The sequence below is a fragment of the Lonchura striata genome, chromosome 15 (genome assembly GCF_050655825.1).
Source record: "Lonchura striata isolate lonStrDom1 chromosome 15, ASM5065582v1, whole genome shotgun sequence".
In the NCBI taxonomy this organism is placed as follows: domain Eukaryota; kingdom Metazoa; phylum Chordata; class Aves; order Passeriformes; family Estrildidae; genus Lonchura; species Lonchura striata.
Genome location: NC_140717.1, coordinates 6350120 through 6371476, shown reverse-complemented (window position 1 = coordinate 6371476; position 21357 = coordinate 6350120). Strand labels below are relative to the sequence as shown.

The following is a 21357-nucleotide window of genomic DNA, read 5'->3' as shown; positions in this document are numbered from 1 at the left end:
GTGTCAGAGCTCCTCGCTGAGCACAGGGATACCTTGTGTTCCAGCCAATCCCTTTCTGGTTTGGAACAGAAGTACAGGCCAGCATGGTAGATCTTCAGGCACTCCTTGAAATCCCCTACCGCGGCAGTTCAAGCAGTCACTAGCCCTGCTCCTACACTTCCCACAATGTTCCTCAAAGCCCTAATGAGCAGCTTTGCACACCCCCTTCAGCCTCCCCACCTGTGCCCTTCATTAGGGCCTGACAACTCTGCATTATGTGGGAAGGCTCCCTATGGATGGGGAATGTTTGGATTCAATGGTGGGTCTTCCACACCATCAAAGCAGCATGGAAATTAGAAGGGACCAAATGTAAGTGCAGGCTTATAAAATCTGTATGGAGTAAGACAGATATGGAATCAATTTATCTATCTATGGGGTTTATCTACAGAATGCTAGCATGCTCCAAATGCTGAATGCCAGAAGTATTCGCTCACCTCAGAGTATATACTGCTCACTTTAAATCTATAGTCCTGTTGCAAGCAAAATTAATACTGTTTCTGAAATGCTTCCAATGCACCCCAGCAATGTTCCCTACTTACGATAATACAGCTCAAAACTGCAGTGTTCCTTCCAGATAGTGATGATATTTTACTTTCTTTCTCTACAATGAGGTTTATCACAAAGGGATTTTAATAACATTTACTTAGGAGCTTTACTGTTCTACAAACAATAATTTCAGGGAATCTGAGCTAGTGAGTGAGAGAGACCTCATCTTGCTCTTCTAGCCCTATGAATGATTCATTTTGGCCATATGATAGGATCACATCCAGGATCCTCAAGATTTCTATGGAGGGCTCCATGCACTCAAAGTTTCTGGAAAATTCACATATACAAACACCTGAGGAAAAATAAGCAACAAAACAGGACTCAATCTACCATAAAGTGGAATGTCCGGCTGTGACACAATCCCCTCCCCTTTTCAAGGAAAAGAAGAACTAAATGCAATTCTCTATCCTTTCTCAATATCATTCAAATGCTGTCAAAGATGCATTTCAGAAGGAAGACATTGCAAATACCTTCCAATAATATACCAAGCCAGCTTCTTCCTTCCCCATTTGTTTCTCATTTCCCAGAGCACTCTCACATCCTTGGAGTCTGCTCCATGTTTGGGAACAGTTCATTCTGATGATAAACCGGAGCCCTCGTCATGCCCTGTCAACAAGCAGGGTGTGTGTGTAGACCTCCCCCAGGAGTTCACTCCAAAAACATCTGCCAGCAAAACCGGTACCAAGGGTGGGGGGCAGCTTTGCCACAGGACCTTGGCAGGGCTGGGATAGTGGGGCAGATACTCGTCCCTCAGAGGGGCTGCCTGCCTTCCAGGCTGACATTACCTCCTCCGCAGCTCCTGACTGGGAACAGGAAGCACACAGGAGACCCTCAGGAGAAAGGAGCACCAAACTCAAGACCCTCACACAGCGATGCCCCGGGCAAGAGGGACAGCCCGGGGCGAGGGCGGCTGAGGGAAGGCTTGAAGGGCGCCCTGAGGAGTCCTGGGAGGGTGAGGGCGGCCGGGAAGGGCGCGCTGAGGGGCCCCGGGGAGGTGAGGGCGGCCGGGAAGGGCGCGCTGAGGGGTCCCGGGTAGGTGAGGGCGGCCGGGAAGGGCGCGCTGAGGGGCCCCGGCGAGGTGAGGGCGGGCAGGGAGGGTGAGGGCGGCCGGGAAGGGCGCGCTGAGGGGCCCCGGCGAGGTGAGGGCGGGCAGGGACGCTCGCCCCGATTGGCCGCGGCACGGGGAGGGCGGGAAGCCGCCGCCGCCCCTCAGCAGCCCCCGCAGGTACCTGAGGGGAGGGGCGGGGCACGCGCGCAGGTGCGCCCCGCCCCCGCCGCCTCCAAGGGCCAATCAGCGAGCGCGGAGGCGCCGCACAGGGCAGGGGCGGGGCCTCCCTCCCCTCACACCGCCCCGTCCCCTCAGCGCGGTGGTGAGCCGCTGCTAGGAGTGTCGGTTTAGGTTATTCATTTGTTTATTTGGCCCTGCGGCCGCCCTGAGGCATGTGAAGGCGATTATTTGCAGTATTTGTCGGTGTCTAGGTTCTTGTGGTCGGGGTTGTAGGGCTCCTTGGCGAAGCACATGGCAGCGGTCCGGTCGCAGTTGCATATGAACATGGCGCACTCGTTGTTCTCGCCTGGAGGAGAGAGAGGAGCGGTCAGAGCCCGCGACTCCTTCGCCAGGCGCTGCAGTGGCTCGGGCTGGCATTTCTGTTGTCACGGTGCACCCGTTTCACTGCTGCCATCGTTCTGGGGGTGCACACTAACCCACTGCCCCCAAAGCTGTGTGTTCTGCCAAACATCTCTCTCCTTGCCCCTTTGCCCCTTCACTGCAGCCCTATTTGCCAACCTCTCTGCTCTTTACCTCCGTTCAGAGCCCTGTAAAGTCTCCACTATTCATCAGAGGTTTCTGGCAGAAACAATACCAAGTTAACGTGCTGATGTCTTGGATACTGCCATTAGAAGGCCTCCCAGAAAAGTACTCAATCCCCTGAAGACAAGACAGGCTTCTCTGTATTCTGCTGTACCGTATATCTTCACAAACCTTACATTGTGGATTATATAGAGAATACTCATTCCAGTGCCTGTGTGAGGTGCCCTCTTTCTGACAACCAGGTCCCCTGGCAAGAACTTGCACTGTGCCTTCCTGCCCCAGCGGTGTGAGTGTAACACAGCCCTGCTCTGTCCTAAGAGAGGCTGGAGAACATCTGGAGTGAAGTGGAAATGGACATACTGCTACACGTGATCTGCTTATCAGAGCAGCTGAAGTCATACAGCTTAGTGTAGGGGTTGTCCAGGAGGAATTTGCAGGATTCCATTTTCATTGCCTGTTTGTAGCAGTTATCATGTACTTGGCAGCACCTGGGAAACAAGGAGAAAAAGGTTAGAAAATACCAGAATCACAGGTTCAACAGACCTGTAAGACACACAAATATGTTAGATTTGCTTTGACAAGGCTCTTGACAATAAAAAAAAAACATAGCCAGCGATAGGAGGGCAGACACAAAGGACCTCAAAGGGATACAGTTGTGCCAGCTCATAGTCCAAGTACATATGTACTTATGGGAGCATCTTCACAGTTGTCTGTTAAGCACCAGAAAAGCAAAAGCCAGTGTTTACACTTCCCCTCAGTGCCTGGTAGCTGACAAGCTCTCAGCCAACACAATCCAAGGCTTGGCTGCCAGATTTGTGTGTCTCTAAGTTGCCCATGCCGTTTCCTAGCATTTTGCAGCCCAGCCTGTATGTGTTGATGGTCAAGCATCAGGCAGAGTGTGCAGAGTTGCATCCGTGCTGCTGGCCCAGCACTGTTGCAAAAAAATGCTGGAATGATCACACTGTGCTGCCACAGAAGAGAAGAGCTACTGTAATTATATTTTATCTTAGGCATCAGATTCTTTTTCCCCTGAATCCATCTGTCAAAGAAAGCTTCCTTCACAGCAGCCAGAGAGTTTTGTTAACATTCATAGGCAGAGCCAGGTGAGATGAAGCTGAAGCAGAAAAGTACAAGCAAGGAAAGAGGTTTGTAAAAGCAGTCTTATAAACCTGTCGAGCTCATCCACTGGAGTGCCGCTGCCCCCCAGGCCACAGTAGCAGCCGTAGTGGTTGAATTCCAGCAGTGGGTGGCTTTGGGGCAGGGTGCACTTGATCATTTTGCGGAACAGCCACACGGCCCGGAGCGAGACGTCGGCGCTGGCTGTGCCCACTGGGGAGAGACACAGCGTGGTTAGAGTCAGGTTCGGGGTTACCAGCGCCGGGATGAGGACACCCACACCTACCTGACAGCAGGAAAAGCAGGGCCAGGAACTTCATTCTCGCAGCTCTTGACACAAATACTGGTGCTAAAGGAAATGAGTCTTTATACAACAGGCTCACCTTGACATGGGTATGAGATAAAACAGCCAGTATTTATGTTACTAAATGCAGATTTCTTCCATCGGAGGCTGTGGGTGGCAGGTTGTGGCGTGACCAGTTGAAGGCCAATTGAGTTAAATCCATAAAAGCCCGAAAGGCAAATATTTGCTCTCTAGATTTTTGCTATTAAATTCTTGTAGTACTACTATTAGAAGTCATCCTGAAGATCTGGATATTTTTAAGGGCTTGCTACTAAAAAATAATGGCAGTATGGTAGTTAAGTTGGGAGTTTCTGACACACTAATAACTACCTGCCACTAATACTTGCAATCTCTTTTTACGGTATACCACGTATCATTAATACTGTATCTCTCCATGGGTTCTCCTGGTATAATTCAGAGAATAAGATACAGGTTGCCCACTCACATCAAATGACCATTTGGCATGAGCTCAACTGAAAAAAAAATCAAGCTATTCTTTAGTTTAAAACCACAGAGGAGAAGGAGGTTACTAATAGGCAAGAAATAGCAGCCAAGTGACCTGGAAAACTTTTAGGTGGCTTAAACAAGTAGTAGTATCTGGTTTTATGTGGCCTTAAGCAATCTACATTGGAAATAAAGCAGGCTTAGAAGTTTCAACATACACAGCAGACTTCAGTGACTTAGAGCAGTTTCTCTTTCTCCAACACCAATGCAGAACTCAGTTAAGAACCTTGGTTTTCTACGCCATGGGATGAGGAGAGTTGGGAACCTTGAAAGAAGCTCAAAAAATGGGTAAGAAAATTCTTCCTGGAATCAGTCAAGGGTAAGTAAAAACACTGCACTCATATCTAGATCCCAGAGGCTCTGGCATTTTCAGGGCTATGGGTTTGGCATTTTTACACACTCAAGATATGGTTCCTAGACATGGTTGTCACGTCTGCATTGATTTCCAAAGCACCAAACAAACCCTCAGCTTTTAAGAGCAGAGGAGGACGCAAAGGCCACCTTTCTGCAACAGCCTAATACACCAGGGTGTTCATGCAGGAAGCTTTGGGCTCACATCCCACCAGTAGCTTCCAAAAGGGGTGATGGGGACACCTTCCTCCTCATAGGGTCTGAAACTACACCAGGGTACCGCAGGACCCGGTGGATGTTGACATACCCATAGGACATCTAGGTAAGGCTAGACATGGTGCTGAACAACCAGATCCATTCTGTTTTGATCTCTTCCAGCACTCCCATTCTGGGGCTCCCCACTCGTGGGTTACCTACAGCTGAGCAGATGCTGAGTTGATTTAAGATTCTCAGTGTTCTAACCAATTGTTGAACAAACATTAAAGGCTGATGTAAAGGACAAACTGTACCACAGTTAGTTCATAAAAAAACAATTTTGTCTTTTGCCCACAGATCAATCTGCCAACTTTCCTTTCAATATCCACTTAAGAGTTCTCTTATCTTCTCCACTTTTAACTTTTTCATTTAAAAAAAAATTGTTTTCTTACCTGAAACTTAGGAGTCTGGTTCCTTTTTCCTCTGTTCTCAGTATCTGATGTATTATTGATGTTTCCTAGAAAGTTTCCAGTCAACTGTCCCTTTTAAAATCGTAAGTCAACAATTTCCTACATTTTTAGCTCAACAAAAGGATCACCAAGCGTGGGAAAGCAAGCACATGAGTATTACAAGAATGCCTCATGAGAAAAATACCAGCAGGGTAGATTTTTCCACCAATGCTATTTTTGGTTTCCCCCAACTGTACTGTATACAAAGCCACTGGTACCTTGGTACACTTGTGAGCACATTCCAACCTATAACTGGTTCCAATTCATAGGCTTAAGCCTTAAATTATTTTAAAGACTTTTTTATAAGCCCTGTTGCAGAGCTCCCTACTATTGCACACTGTTAAAATACTTCTTTCTCTCTTTTGTCTTCCGATCTCCACATTTTATTTCCTTGGTCCACCACAGTCAATTTAATCCAGGGTATGTGCTAAACCTGTAAGCACCACATTATCTCCTTTTCTGAACCTACAAATACTTACACAAAACCTCTGTTATGTAAAGAGACACAATCTCTACTAAAACCAGATCTGCCTTACATTATAAACTGTACACTGCCAAAGTATGGGAGCAAAACAAGTCAGAGACCTGCCTGGGGCTTTTATCCTTAAGGCAGGATGCAACTCCTGCAGGCCCAGAAATCTCTCCCACTGGAAAACCTCATGCCCTCAAATAATGACAGAGAAGGACAGTTTTCAAATAATTTATTAGGAATTTAAAACTGAAATCTGGAAAAAGGGTTACAGGTGTGGAGAGAACAAACACTGGAGTGTAATAACTTACTGGCTTAAAAACACAGCTTTATTTCTTTTTTAAAAAAATGCCCACCCTGAAACCAGAGCCCCAGCCTCCAGGCAGTGGCCAGAGAGTGACTCACAGCCCAGCAGCAGCACAGCTGGCCCGGGATGTCTGGAGGGGGCACAGAAGCAGCTCAGCGCATACACCAAGAGGGAGGAAAGCGCTGTCCGCAGACCCAAATTTGAAGTATATAGAATAAAAATAAACCCAATAAAATGCAGCTCTTCTTTAATTAGGAAATATTTAAAAAAACAGACATACAGACTCTTGTCTCAGTAACAAAAATTATTGCTTTGTGTTTTCAGTACTGATCTGTTAAGTACCTTCTTACCTAAACAGAACTCTCCAAACGCATCGCCCAAGTCAGGACAAGTTCCAGCAGATGGGGGAGAGATAGAAGAGAAAAAGGGCCCTGTGGGCACTGTGGCCCTCCCAGTCCTTTTCTAAATGCCCATCTCCTTTACAGGGGCTCAGTTTGGGGGAAGAGAGGGAATGATTTTTAAAACTTAAGATGAAGCTTTTATTTCCCTGGGAAAAGAGTTTGGCTGCATCTTAATAAAAGGCTTAATCACCCCCCTTAACAAGGTCTTTGGTTCACTGAAATCCAGACCCAAACCTGCCCCATGTATTCCTGCTGGAGGCCTCCCCTTGCAGAGTGCTGGTTGGCAGAGGCCTGGACCATACCAGGGGAAGCCCTAGCAGGTTCTGGAGAAGGGACCAGATCACCCCGCACAGGACAACGGACAAATTCCCACAGTCTTCAGAACGCAGAGTAAAGCAAACGGGAAGCTGCAATTCTATAATTCATATAATCCCTGAGAAGCCCTTAACCCGCCCCCAAATCACCACCCTAATGCTTTTCTCCCCTGTTAATGAATCCCCATCCCAGAGCCCTGCCCTTCAGAGAACGACTACCCAAACCTCCCCTGGCTGACATCCCTTCCGATACCCTCGCCTCCAGAGGAGGATCCCCTTTCCCAGGAAATCTTGACGCAAGCGATAAAGTTTGGAGAGTGAATTCCTTTCAAAGTAACCAAGACAAGCAACGGCGGCAAAGCCCTTTCCCTAAGCCAGCCCAGAGCCGGTGCTACGGAGCCCAGGGATGGAGTCTGTACATCAAGCAATTGGAAGCAGCTTTAACCCGCTCAGCAAAACAGCCGATGGCTGGTACGTTTCACCCCACCCGCCCCCCGCCCCCCTTTCATCTCATCTCATCAGAGGTCTTAAAATGTTACAGTAAAAGGTGTACAAAAAAAGAACAAAGTCCTGTCAGGATTCTGCTGGAGAGTATTGCTCACGCTGCGGCACCAAGTCCAGGACCTGGAGCTGCTCCTTGGAGCCAGGCTGCAGGCAGCAGCCAGGTTCAGCTCACGATATTTACATATAATACAGGAGGAAAAAGAAAACCCCACATAAAACTAAACCTAGGAAAAAAAAATCTTTCAGCTGTAAGGATAGTGTTTTTCACTTAGCAAAATATACATTTGTTTTGTTCCATAGCGATGTCCAACGTTTTCGGATCCTTGGAGTTTCACACTTTTCAAAGCCTCACATTTACAAAACAGAAACATTTAAAAACAGTTTCTTTAAAAAAAATAGAAATACAGCAGTTCCTCTCAGCCTTTGCTCTCTCTCTCTCTGTCTCTTTCTTCCCTTCAGAACTGCATTCTTGTTACATACCGTGCTTTAAAAACACTGACGACAACAACAACAGAGTTGAAAATATTCAAACAGTTTGAAAGCCAAATAAAAATACTCCTCAATGAAAACTACCTAACACAATCACAAAGCCAATTCATAAAATATGTCTACTAGCTCGGGAAAGAGCAAACAACAAAAAGAAGGGGCAGCCCCCAAAAAAGATAAAAAAATAAAATAAAAAATAAAACTAACAGCTAATAAAATAAATAAAAGAAGAATCAGTGGGCTGGGGGCAGGGAGGGGGAAGCGTAAACCGTCGGTGGTTAGTAGGAAAGCGAGATGATCTCCTCGGGTTCAGTCCAGTGTGGTCTGGTCAAAGGGAGAGATCGGGCAGGGCGGCAGGAGCCTGGCAGCCAGCCGGCAGTGTGCAGTTTGATTCAAGAGAAAGGTAACCTTGGCTCATCCCCCGAGGCTCACCAGGTCCTCCAGCCACGCGCTGTCCTCGGTTAGGTCACTGGGGAATCTGCAGGGAACAGCAGGGGAGGGAAGGGACAGGGTCTAGAACAACCACAACTTTCCTCCTGGGGTTTTCTTCTGGTGTGATCTGACAGAAACACCCAATACCCAAACTTTGCCCCAACATGGTCTTGTTCTGCACATGGCTGGCAGAGGGACAGGGCATGGCAGAGATGTTTCTGTCTCCAATGGCAATGTGCAGGCCTGGAAACAAGTCCCACACACCACGTGGCCTGGTCCCTGTGAGAGCTGGGACATAGCAGAGTCCAGTCATTTCCCCAGCACTCAGCTCAGTCCAGCCCTGCCAGGCTGCCATGGGCTCCTGTCTGTGGACATTGTTCCCTCCAGTTTTTGCCCTCCTTTTTAAAAAGCTGCTTTTTACTTCTTTTTTTTTTAATGTTCAGCCAGCTAACTTCAGTCACATTTGCAAAGCAAAGACTATTCACTAGTTCCCTCTCAGCCAATTCAAGGACCAATACCAGAACTCATCAGATTGTCCTTCTGCCATTCTCCCAGGTAGGAGATTAAAAACTTCACTTCCCAGAGACTGGTCTCAGCAGCAGTGAGAACAACCAGCTCATGGTGAAGGCTTCCCCAGCCACACAGAAGAGCCAAGCTTGTCTCTCATATCACCACAGGGTTGTGACTCTGGCCAACCCTGCAGATGTTCTCTCTTTTTGTCAGTGCTTCATTTTCTTCCTCTTTGTGCCAGTTGCTAAGACACTCTCCACTCCCAGCCTGGGGAGCGTTCAGTAGGAACCCAACCTGCCAAGCCTCCGGGTTCAGGAGAGAGCTCAGGCTGCCCACAGGACTCCTCCCACAGGCTGGGCCAGGCCATGGAGCCTCCCCAGCAACATTCACAGCTTCAGCTGAGAGCCAGAGCACAGGGACCAGCTCAGAACCTCACTCCTCTCTCTCATTACCTGTTACTGTTCAAAGCTGTCTTACCTCCTGCCTCCTTGGTCCCCAGCTTCAGTGATACCCATTGGTAAAAGCTGTTGCAATCAAGGGACCCTGTGAAGAAAGAGTTAAAACCCCACTCTTAAACAAAAGAACAGTGAAGAAGAATTGCTAACACAACAAATTCAGTCATGGCCCAGATGACAGAGTAAATGTTTTCACTTGGAGGTGCCAGATCTAAAGATCACATTGCCCTGCAGAATGCTGTATCAGGGCCAAGATGGGCTCTTGGAAAGCCTGAGCTAGATCAGGGAAAGGACTGGAGATCAGGACTTTGTGTGGTGATCAGAGAGAGCCAGCAGAAACTAAGCATGTGGGCTCCAAGCAAGCTGCTGCACTCTGCACCATCCATCTAGGTCTGAGGCTCAGCAGTAGCACAGCCAATCCTGCAGTGGGTGGTATTTCAGAACTAGAAAACAAACTGTGGGCTGAGGGGGCCCCCTGCTGCTGCTCACCTCCCTCACCACATGGAGACAGAGCCCACTCCCCATCTCCCTCCCTCTGCAGAGGGCGCAGGGAGCACTCACCCCTAGGCTGTGTCCAAAGCCGGTGCTCGGGGCTGGACTGGCAGCGCTGATGTAACTGCTGACCCCTGAGTCCTGGTTGGCTGCTCCATAAAGCTCTGCCATCGGCCCGGGACTGGTGGTGCCCAGAAACCCACCGGTGCGACTGGGGGTGGAACCTACAGCAGGCAGCAGAACTACGTAGTGAAGATCCCAAAAATGCAACCCCGTCCCACCCCCCCTCCCGCAGCCCCTTGGCAAACCTCTGTGGCAGGACCCGTGCTGGGGAGGAAAGTGGAGTTACCTGTCCCTCGCACCACGGCCGCTGCAGCCGCTGCTGCTGCCATCGGTCCATACGCAGTGAGGGGGATTGCTGGAAAAGAAGGAACGGGCATCTGAGGAGCACTGTGGCTACACGGGAAACTCCTCAAAGGGAGCCTGCATTTCCTACTGCAAAATACTGGGCTCACACATATGTATTGGCTTAGTGCACCACAGAGGACATTAAAGGATGACAACAGGGAAGTGCATAGCCCTGAATTTATCAGTGTTTTTTTGCACAGCTAATGTCCAGGGGAATGCACGAGCCACGCTCGGTCAAGCCCACATCCCAGAGTAGCCAAAGGCATGGTGTGCAAGAGCTGAATGAAAAGTGGGCAATTTCAGATGTATCCTGTCACTACTAAGCTTGCAAGATGCAGTTAATCTGAAGCTACAGATCCAGATATTGGCAGTAAATGTGGAGAATGGCAACAGCTCAGGGACAGCAGCTGAAGCTTAAGATCCTGAGGCTCAGCCCCTCCTCTGTCTCTTGTTAATATTCTTGAATAACAGTTTAATAGCCTTTTTCTCCCTATTTCTTTGCTCTAGACACACTATTTTCCCCACATTGAGTTTTGCTCCTGATTGCTCAAAACCTCATTGTTCATTTTAGAAAAGCAGGAAATACATACCTAGGGAGCAGGAACTAGAAATTGCTTAATTAAAACAGCAAGTCTTAATTTATATTTGCAGTTCTAATTCCCTACTCTACTGCCACAGGCATTCAGCCCTCAGGGCAGGAGGCATCTAGCCAGTATGTTTCTCTTTGCCCTTAAAATGACTGGGTCAGCATTTCATGCTTGAATGTGAAATTCACTGTGATTCTGTTTAGAGCACCATAAAAAGAGGTCAGAACAAATCAATCGCGTAAAGGCTGAAACCCAGACTAGCTTAGGAGGGAATATTTAGTAGCAGGCACCAGCCTGTGTCAAGCAAACGTCATAGGAGGCTTCTATCTGGGTTAGCTGCTCATTACAGGCCCTGGGCCAATGCACGCATGTTGTTGCTTCACATCACCCCCAAAGATGCTGTTCTGGGAAAGAAAGGCTGCTGGCAACCACCCTCCTGCCCCATCCCTGCTGCAAGTCCCTAACACATGAGTGAATGTGGTTTTACTGAGAAAGGAGGCAAGGTCATCTCAAAAGCTCCAGCTCTTTTTCCAAGAAAAATCCTTCTTGCCTTTGCAATCTTATCTGCTGAGACACCAGGTTTGTGCAGCGGTGACAAAGCACGTGTGCGTGCATCCCTGCCTGTACCATCCCCTCCTCTTGGCTCCCCTACAGCCCGTGTGTGCCGCAGCCACTCGAAGGCACAGGGGCCCTCGAGCGCACGGCTCGCTGGGCTCTGCCCTCCGCAGGGTCACCTCCAGCCTGTACATGGGAACCGCAGCCGTGGCCCAGCCAAGCGGCTGCACGGCGCCTGCTTGACAGGAGGTAAGCGTATCGGGGAGGGAAGAATGCCACGATCCCCAGCTGGTACTTCAGCGAGACACTCGGGACTGTAAGCTAACGTGGCACCCAGCCAGGACAGCAGCATTAATAACGTCTTGTTGTGGAGAGCCCTGGTGCACCCCGGCCACCAGTGACAGCCAGGCCCCGGGCGAGTCCCTTCTGCTAGGAAAAGGCACAGGACAGCCGGGGGTGGACATGAAAACTATTCTGCCAAGTCACCAACATTCCTCTACAAATGTTACGGGTTTTGCAGAAAAACACACGTGTAAATAAACAACTGGACACGCATCTGCTTTGCTTGCCAAGCAGAAGGCTCAAAAGTGCTTATGCAGCTGCATAGATGGTGTCAGGGAAGGGTTTTGTTATGAGGGAAATGGGATTTAGTTTTCCTCTACCTCCTCAGGGAAATCTGTTTATTGGTGGCTGCCAATCTCAGCACCCTCACAAACAGAGAGTCCCTGAGGATTAATGTAGTTTTGTGCCACAGAAACTCCCTTTCAATCCTGTTTCTACTGCTAATTCCAGAAGAGCTTCCTGGGAAGGTTTTCCATACCCCTTTGCAGAGAGATTCAAACCCTGAAACAGGTGGGGGCAAAGAAGCACTGGGAAGGAGGCACAATATGGAAATGAAATGGCACACGGGGAGCAGGGTGCTACACAAAGCTGCTTTTCTATGACAGAAACCAGGGACAGGACAGAGCTGGGGAAAACATGGCCATGGAGGGGAGAGCAGATAGAAGGAACATTACGTAGGGAGAACACACTGCACACACCCCAGGGGCTGAGGATCTGGAGGGCATTTGCACTTTGAGGACACTGAGGACAATCCTCTGCTCCCGTTTTGTTCCACAGCTCCCTACAAGTACTGCAGGACTTTGCAAGGTCCCACCACACTCACTCCTACCTGGGAAGCCTGTGTGGGAGTATCTGGGGAACTGCACCACTCAGAGCAGGGAAAGCATTCCCTGCAGCCCCTCCTTCCCAGGGAAATGGGATTAGAGTAACCAGGAGTGCATCCACACGCTCTCCCTCCTCCCAGCACTCCAAATTTCATCCTTGCAACAGTAGCTCAGGTTAAAGCCATTTGTAGACCTGTGGAAGTCACCCTGCTCCCTGCAGCTTCCATATCTGGTTTACATACAGCCTGGGGCAAAGAGCTAAAAAACAAGGCAAGCAGCAGGAAAGGACCTGCATGGCCCTCTTCAGAGGCAATACACATGGCTCTGATTGCCTCTCCATCTTTCTATCCCCAGCTTTGGATGGAGCTTATCCAGATGAAAGAGGAAATAAGGCACATTTCCAGTCTAACTGCACGAGGCTGTGGAGCAGCAACACCACTGAAACAGCACAAAGCCCCCTTCTCCCCTTCCAGCTTGTGAGTTTAGGAAACGAGTGGGACTGACCTGTGAGCTCAGGGAGGACGGGGGCACTCGGGAGAGGGGTCCGCTCTACACGGAACTCTAAAAACGAAATGCAAGACAGCTTAGGAACTCATCAAACGCCCCCGAGGGAGACCCCCAGAGACACAGCAGCCGGGGTCTGCTGGGGGAGCAGTCTGCAACCAGACTGCAACCAGGCCAGTGTCTTCTTTAAACTGATTTATAACTGGTGCTGAAAGGTGCTGGACTCCTGCCCTGAGGGCTGAAAGGATCCATTTATCCTTGGAATAAACGTGGCCAGGGCAGGGTGAGTTCAAGCATCACTGTGTAGCCTCAGGTCTGCCCTGGAGCACCGTTCTGTGACCCGGTCAATCTGACCTCTCAGCAGCAAGGCTGGTGGGTGCTCAGTATGTGCCACACTCAGCCTGGCACAGGTTTACAATGAGGGACTTGAAGACACTACAGCTAGATTCATGGAGAGCTTCCAGACAGCCAGGAGGCAACAGCAACTTTCAGCCAGTCAGCCTGGGCTCACCTCAGACAAAGAAAAAACTTCCCATTCCCAGCCCTTAATATCAAAACTTCATATATCAACCATCACACAGAGGGATGGAGTAAGGAAGGGATGCTCAGAGTTGCCACAACTCTAGAAAATAGCAACAGCAATAGCACAGTGTGTGTTTTGCCTCATTCCCCAGCCTGGCAGAGAGCAGGAGGGGAGGCCCCACAGATCTGAGCAGCTGCGGCACAGCAGGTTCCAGCCATTGATCACTGAATCCACGTTCTCAGCACATGGCAGTGTTAGAAGCTTGAAACCACCCAGTTTGCAGGGGATCTGCAGCCCCCTGACCCAGCAGATGCTTTGTGAAGGCTGTGAGTGGTCCAGGCACTGTTCAGAATACAACTGCAGTGCTGCAGGCACCTGCCTTTTGCGTGCCTAGGAGATCCCTGGCACATGGGGTTTAACATTCTGTGCTACTTTCTGAGTGGTGGCAACTCTGGTAAAGAGAGACAGACACACACAAAGGCAGTGAGACAGGCAGAGCTGCGGGGCCCTTCTGTGTCACAGCAGCAGCCCTGAGGAGGAGGCCAGCAGAAAGGATGTCGGAGCAGCCTGGGGCTTTTCCTGCCACTGCAGTGTGAGGATAATCCTAATGAAGGACAAGCTGTTCCCACCTATTCCAGGGCTTCTCCAATCCTCCTTCCACGTCCATCTCCAATTTAAAGAAAGACCAAACAGGGGAAAGGATGAAAGGGGCAGAGCCTGGGTTATAGATCATGCCAAGGGCTCCCATCACCTGAAGGCAGACCACAGAACAGAGCAGGGAGCTCCACTCACCAGGGAACTGGTAAGTGTAACCAGGTGCAATGCCAGTGTAACTTCGACTCGCATAGGTGGCAGCTTGGAAGCCCGGATAACCTGGGGAAGAGAACAGGACTCCATTACTGCAAGCTGGCAAGGTCTGGCTGCTCATGAGCAGCATGAGCATCCTTTGGCATTAGACAGCAGAAAGGGGTAACAGCAGAAGCCCCAGGAGAGTGCCGGGCAGAGCGCACAACACGTGCGAGCCTGCAGAGGAGTTTCAGCAGGCCCATTTGATTTTTCCTTGTTCCAAGCATGTAAGGACATGGAGATTTCCTTCTCAGACTCACAGCTCTGCAGACTAAGGCTTTCTGATGCATCAGCTGGATTTACAAACAGGAGATCAGGGAGGAAAGGGCATTTGAATGGCTGAGTCACTTTTGCACTAGAAGGGTTGGTGAATGCAGGTACAAAGAACATTTCTTCATGGCACAGGCAGGAGCACAAGTCCTGCTCTTCCCCAGGAAGCTGACCACCTATAGGAATAAGCCTGTGAGAATGCAGGGCATTGACTCACAGATGAATATTTGATTTGAGATCTCCCAAGACAAGAGTCCATGGATTTCCCAGTGACTCAGTTTGAGTCCTGCTGCTTTAAAATTCAGATGGCTTAGAAAAGGCAAAACCCAAAACCACAGGCTGGAGACTTATTTTCCTTCAATAAGTCAAGTAAAAACATTGGTGGAAAAATGCTCTTTTGGGGGTTTTGTTCAGTGACTAACTGCTACTCAGCAGGCTTAGCACTGAGAGCCAGGCTGAGTACACCCTGCCCAGCAACACCAGCAATGATCCTGAGCAAACAGTGCTCTTGGGTCAGCTCAGTCCTGGATCCAATGAAAGTGAGAAGAGAGAGAAGTCAGGATCATGCTGACTCTCAGATCTAGGCATGAGGTTTTGTGGTCCTGGAAGACAGGGCTACAAATTACTTTTGTTTTTCATTTTAAAATTTTTATCTGAATGCTTTTGTCTTCGGAGCATTGGTAGACATAAAACCCAGCCTGCTTGTCACCAGCTTGTCCTTACAGGACAGTCCCATTATAAATGTATAGCTTTCCCTGCAATACCAGGTATTTGCTGTACCTGAGAGCACGGGAACAGAGTGAGACAATACTCAACTAGAACTTTAAGGGCATTTTAACAGTCTTTAAATGGCAATGGGGACATTTACACAGACCACTGCTTCAAGTGGAAACTTAGCAGCTCTTTAATCAACTAATTCATCAGAAAGCCTGTACAAGTGTGGGATGAAGATGCCTGGGTACAGATTACTCCACACTCAGCTCTGCAGTTACCTCCTATTCCACATGAAGGAACTGCTGTGCATGTGCGCTGCCGAGGGGCAGAACCGCCCCGCCGGGGCTGTGCCCAGCCGGCCCGGCTATCGCAGGGCAGCGGTGGCACCTTTGCAGTTTTTCCAGGTGCCACCAGAGGGCAAGTTGCGATCGCGAACAGGCCCCGGCGGCCCCGCGCGGGGAGCGCTGCCCTTGGCCGCCCCGCCGCTCCCGGAATAAACCTCTGTAATAAACCGCTAAGCTGCTGCCTGGCACGGCCGGGAGCGGGGGGAGCGCCGCAGGGCTGACCGGGGGCTTACCCAGCATGCCGATCCCCAGCATGAAGGCATCCATCCCGTAAGGCATCACTCGGGACCGCCCTCGTGCAGAGCCCGTTGGGGACATCACCTCCTTCGGCTGAGCTTTTTTACACTCCACCTGCCACAGGGAAGCAAGGATCAGGCTCGACTGTCACAGGCTGGATCACAGACTGTCACAGGACACGACCACAGAGCACAGGCAGGTCATGCAGGGCTGCCTGCGTGACAGCACGTCCCAGCTCCAGCCACCTCTATCAGCCTGCTCTGCTGCCCTTCTCTGGCATTGCTGTTCACTGCCCACACGGTGCCAGCCTTCCCTCTTGCTCTGCAGCCACCACAGGCAGTGGGGAGCTCCAACCCTGCTTTTCTCCTCATGGTGTTGCCCTTGATGCTCTACCTCACCCTGCACTAGAGCCTCAAACCCTGATTTTCCTAATTTCTGAATAAATAAAGGTAAAACCTGCCCCCTCCTATGTCACTACAAGGTTTTGTTTAACTTCAAGAACTCCAAGCACAGTACAATTCCTTGTTTAGTTAGCTCTCCTCCTTGAGAACTCAGTATTATGCTCGCTCTCCCCCATACAGTGAATTTATTCCCCAGACTGTCTGCTGTGATTTTTGGGAAAAGACTCAATCTGATTCCCCACTGCAGAGAAGATGCATCAGGACCCAAGTGCCTTGCACCCTGCCTCTGTGCCACTGCCCTGCTCTCCCCCACACCTCTGTCCCTGCTACCCCAGATTCTGCCCCAGACACTCACCATTTTGTTGTTGATCTCATGGAAGTGGATTTCACATACTTTTTCCACAATGTCTTCACTTTCAAATGTGACAAACCCAAATCCTGAAGAAAAAGCAAAACTCCCTGATCAGGTCAGACCTCTCACAGTTTGAACCCTCTACTCAAAGCCTTTTATTGGCAGGAGAAAAGCAGAATACAATCAGCCCTTTCGAAAACAGCTGTCACTCATCTTCTCTCTCCAGCAAATTCTACTTTTATGTGCAATAACAGGACTGTCCTCTTACAGATTCTCCTCTCCTACTCATCCCATACTTCCCACCCACTCTGAACCTAATTGGTCTCAAATTCAGGTTTGTTGTTTCTTTTGGGTTTTTTTAACTTTGCTATTTGCAAGGCAAACCACATGGCTGGTAACACTGGGGAGGATCTGGGCAGATGCTCACACAAAGAATCGGTGGGGAAACCAACAGCTGCTTGCCAGGACATCACCACCCTCGCTAAACACACCCCACCAGCAGGAACACCCTGCAGCTCCCTCACAGGCACTGGCCATAAAGCCTCGTGAGATCAGCAGTGCAGCTGCACACAGCGAGGCAGATACAGGCACAGTGATTTGCAAAAGTTTCACCAAAGTAAGGTTTGTATCTGGGGTAAGGACAGCGTGTTCCTGGCCCCTGGCCCACGCTCACACCTCCTTTCTCTCACCAACCCCTTTGCTGACAGTTTTGGCAAAGCCCAGCTCGGGTGGGCAGACTGAACTCCTCTAAGCTTACTGCAACTGTTTCCGGAGAACTGAGGCAGGTGGGAGGATGTCTTAAAGCTTGCTGTGCAAGCAAGCTGGGATTAAGCAGAACTTTCCGCTTTCCAGAGCTAGCCAATTCCATGGCGCTGTAAAATAACATTCAAAAGGAGACGGGAATCCACTGCCCAGAACCCCACCTTTTCTCCACACTGCCAGAAACATCTCGCTATTAAGTCCTCCATCTGTCTGTGCCCAGGTAGATTCACATCACTCATTCCAACACCCACAAGCAGAGGAGCTCAGGAATTCAGCTCAAGAATGTCAAAAGCAGTCCTGAGCCCCATCAGACACCCACGAGGCCTGCTATGTCCTGGGCTGAGCCTCTCACTATTGATACAGTGGCTGGCAGCTTTCCCTGCTACCTCCCAAAATGCCCAACAGCTCTGATTGGACCAGTGACTGGTAGGCACCCATGGAGGAACAGGGGTTAATGCTTCTTCCCTTTCAAGATGAAGCTGGAACAACATCCTAGGACTGCTGAGGCCTGGCAGTCAGCGTAGACTTAATGGCTTTAGAAAAAAGTAAAAATCTGAAGGGCACAGAGTGTAGCAAGAGCAGAAGGGAGAGTTCCCTCGCTGCTCTGGGGGCAGGAGTGCTTGGAAGTGCTTCAAACAACATACAGGAAAGCAGCCAGCACAGGGCTGTTACTGACCCTGACTGGGAAAAGGCTGAAGCTAAATTTGCAGGTCAAGTTGTTGCCATTAAATCTCTGAGTTGGATGCAAGTGTCAAGCCCTGCCACACCACCAGGTAGTTGGTCTGAGGACTGACCAGGAAGGCAGGGATGCCCATGGATGGGCTGGGTCCATGTAGCACAAATAGTAGAGCCTTGCTCCCATCCTGTAACCAGACTCCACCAGCAGGACTCGGGTAAGAAAAGGTGACCTGGGAGCACAAGTGGGCTCCAGGCCGAGGAAGGGGCGAGAAGCAGGCACTCTTCAGGCTCTCGTGTCAGCTTTCCCGGAGCTCAGATTACTCGGGACAAGGTAAGACACACACTGCAGGCTGGAGCCACGGAGGTGAGCATGCAGAGGAGGGGGCCGTCTCCTCTCACATATCTGCAACTCCACGAGTTTACAGCACAGGAAACGCACTGGACAAAAGCTCTCTGTGCTGCGAGGGCCACTGGTAAAAGATGCAGATGCAAAAGAATGGGGCGACTGGAGGCAAGATAGAGAGCAGCTGCAACCCGCATCCCCTTCTGCTGGGATACCGACCCCTCCCTAGGCAAGGCAGGAGACAAATCCTCTGCAGTAACCTCTCCTAGGGCCAGAAGACAGTTCTCACCTCGGTGCCGGTTAGTTGTCTTGTCAAACATCAGCATCGCATCATCCACCTGCAAAGAGAATGGCTGCAGTCAGATTATTACTGCTGCAACAAGCATCTTCCAACACAATTGTTCAGAGCTTCCCTGGCCTTCCCAAACCTGAGGGGATCAAGATGAGACAACTTGTCCCCAAGAAGGAAACAGGGTGTGCACACATATGCAGTACACATAAGCTTTCTCACCAGGCACTTCCTCAAGCCACAACCAGCATGGTCCTGGTTCTCCCACCAGCCCGGGGCAGGTGTTGCTGGGCTGAGCCCCCTCGGCCCAGCCCCTGGCAGCAAGTGACCCCGATTGTTTGCCTGCAGCTCCAGCCAGGGGCCAAGGAGCAGGGAGGGCATTGTTCCCAAATCCTGGCCTCAAAGGAGAGGAGAATCAAAGGGGGGCAGAGAAGCAAAGCTGGAGAGGGGAGAGGAATAAGGGGCCTCCCAGCGGTGGGGGAAGCGGCGGAGGCCTCAGACAACAGAGCCTGCCTGGGAAAGCTGGGAAGCGCCCCCACCCCCACCCCATGAGGAGCCTTTCCTCTAAGTGAGGTTTCCCACTGCTGGAGGCTGTAATTAGAGCAAATTTACTGCAAGGCCTGAGCAGGGCTGCCTTCCCGGGGGGGAGGGGCGGCCGGATCCCATCCCCCAGCCGGCCTGGGGCTGCTCTCCTCCCCGGCACATCACCGCCTGGTGCCACTTTTCTCCCCATCTTCCCGCGGGTGTTGCCTTGCGGAGCCGCATCCACTCCGCAGGTCAGCCCGAGCAGGGTTAAAAAATACACTTCAATCCTCTCCGTGTAAGCCCCAGTGTAAACCTGTCCCACTGACCCATCCCTCCTCTAATACCACTGCCTTAATCCGATTATGAAACTGGACGTGCAAGTGCTCAGGGGAGGTGGCAGCAGTCTCCGGCCAGCAGCTGCCCTGGCCCTCCTCCTTCTCCATGTGAGACAGCCGCTCCCTGAGCAGCAAGCCCTGCACGCCCCCCAGCTCTACAGGATTACTCCCTTGCCCAGGGAAGAATCTGCATTGCTGCCTCCTCCTGAACAGTCACTGGAGAGGGCAGAGTGCTGCCCATGCCCTGGCACAGGCAGCCACGGGCTTTGCCCATGGAGACCCCACAACCCTAGTCAGAAAGGGCAGAGGCTCCTACTCTCCAGGCCCCCAGGACACCCAGCTCCACCTCAGGGCCAGGTGGATGGAAGGAGCCCTTACAGACATTTCCAGGACCATCATAAGCAGACAGAGATCATATCTGATGCCCTTGGCCTTGTCTAACACATCCACTCCAGGTGACAACAGACAACCTGGCTCCTTCTCATCTCACACACTTCCTGGCTCATCCTCCTTCAGCCAAGTAAACAAACACCTGAGAAACATGCCAAGCATCCAGCCTGGAGCCACAGGGGACATAAGCCTTGACACAGACCCGAAGCAACTCCTCAGCAGCTTCCCAGGACACACAGGGAGATGGGTGCTGAAGGCAGCTCCGCACACTGTCATTCCCCGTCACCACTTGCTCCCACATCTGCACCATTTCCCTTCATGGTACAGCACAACTATGATGTGCTGGAGGGAAACCCAACATGGCTTAAAAAAACTTCAACAGGTTTTGTTGTCTGATTTTCCTCATTTTAAAATCTAGATCCATTCCCCCATCCAGTTCACAAGAAGGCTGGAGAAATAGCTGTTTTCCTCCCCAGTAAACACTGGGAGAAAGCTGTGTAAAAGGCACTCTGAGGTAGTGCTGGAGACTACAAACTCATCACAATGAGAGATGGGCATGAGGAAAAAAAACAAACTAGTGTCAATGAGCACAGGCCCACTGCTGACTTAGTCCGCCCTCCTCTCTGCAGAGCCTGCGAAGCAGGAGCAACTGCAAGTGGCAGAGCCCATTGCACTTCTGCACAAACTCCTGGTGCAGCAATATCCCAGGCAATGGCTGGGCACTGCCACAGCGCTCAAGCACTCAGAGAAAGAAGATGTGCGACCATTTCATCCCAAACCACGCTGTATGCTATGAGGAGAGCTGCAGCCTTCCTCCTTCTGTGCTTTTTCCAATGGCTGTGCTATGAGCACCCCAAAATGTATTTGCCTTGCAAGAACGTATTTATTGTAAGACATGTGCTCTATTTGAAAGCTGTTTCCTGCTAAAAACTAAATCTTATACAGTACATAAGTGGAAAAAAGTATATATATATAGATGTATATGCACACAACTCCAGGGCTTCAACTCTGTATATGGCTGTAACTGATATATTTTATTGCCATTAAAATCTACACATGGCCATCTTTACGTCTCCCTCCAAGGCAGCCTGTGAGCTGAGTTGGATGGTCCCAGCACACACCTGTGAGGTGAAGCAGGGCCCAGATCCCCCCTAACCCTTGCTACAGGGGATACGTCTGTCTTGTACCATGGATAGCTTGGCAGACCCTCACACTGAGGCACCACCTCCAGCACCCACCAAAGCTCTGCCTGCACCGACGGCACAACCACCAGCAGCCCAAAGCGGGCAGCTATTGTGGCGGTGAAGCTCCGCAATCCCCCCACCCCGCTCTCCCCTCCCCGCCT

The 21357-nt window shown here is 50.5% G+C and overlaps 2 protein-coding genes across 7 annotated transcripts in view; both read right to left on the bottom strand.

Annotated features, from left to right (window-relative positions):
- Positions 1-1979: 1979 nt before the first annotated feature.
- Positions 1980-5491, bottom strand: PLA2G1B (phospholipase A2 group IB). Of its 3 annotated transcripts, XM_085592650.1 has the most exons (5): positions 5357-5474; positions 3798-3860; positions 3565-3724; positions 2756-2883; positions 1980-2159 (listed from the first exon to the last, which is right to left on the bottom strand). In XM_085592650.1, exons 2-5 carry the CDS (start codon positions 3829-3831, stop codon positions 2038-2040), a joined length of 444 nt encoding a protein of 147 aa, XP_085448776.1. In that variant the 5' UTR covers positions 3832-3860; positions 5357-5474; the 3' UTR covers positions 1980-2037. The 3 variants fall into 3 exon arrangements, with proteins under 3 accessions (XP_085448776.1, XP_021405511.1, XP_085448777.1); XM_021549836.4 differs by lacking the exon at positions 3798-3860 and having other exon boundaries at positions 5357-5491; XM_085592651.1 differs by lacking the exon at positions 5357-5474 and having other exon boundaries at positions 3798-3980.
- A 606-nt stretch (positions 5492-6097) lies between these two features.
- Positions 6098-21357, bottom strand: part of MSI1 (musashi RNA binding protein 1) — a 29997-nt gene continuing 14737 nt past the window's right edge. The window contains exons 7-15 of one of the 4 annotated variants that reach the window (XM_021549822.3): positions 18763-18811; positions 16694-16776; positions 15934-16051; positions 14319-14399; positions 13004-13060; positions 10133-10201; positions 9853-10025; positions 9314-9379; positions 6098-8372 (exon numbers count right to left, since the gene is read on the bottom strand). In XM_021549822.3, the coding sequence (XP_021405497.1) occupies positions 9338-9379; positions 9853-10025; positions 10133-10201; positions 13004-13060; positions 14319-14399; positions 15934-16051; positions 16694-16776; positions 18763-18811 (672 nt within the window). In that variant the 3' untranslated portion in view covers positions 6098-8372; positions 9314-9337. The remainder of the gene's footprint in view (positions 8373-9313; positions 9380-9852; positions 10026-10132; positions 10202-13003; positions 13061-14318; positions 14400-15933; positions 16052-16693; positions 16777-18762; positions 18812-21357) is intronic. The other 3 variants (XM_021549823.3, XM_085592644.1, XM_085592645.1) reach the window with 3 other exon arrangements.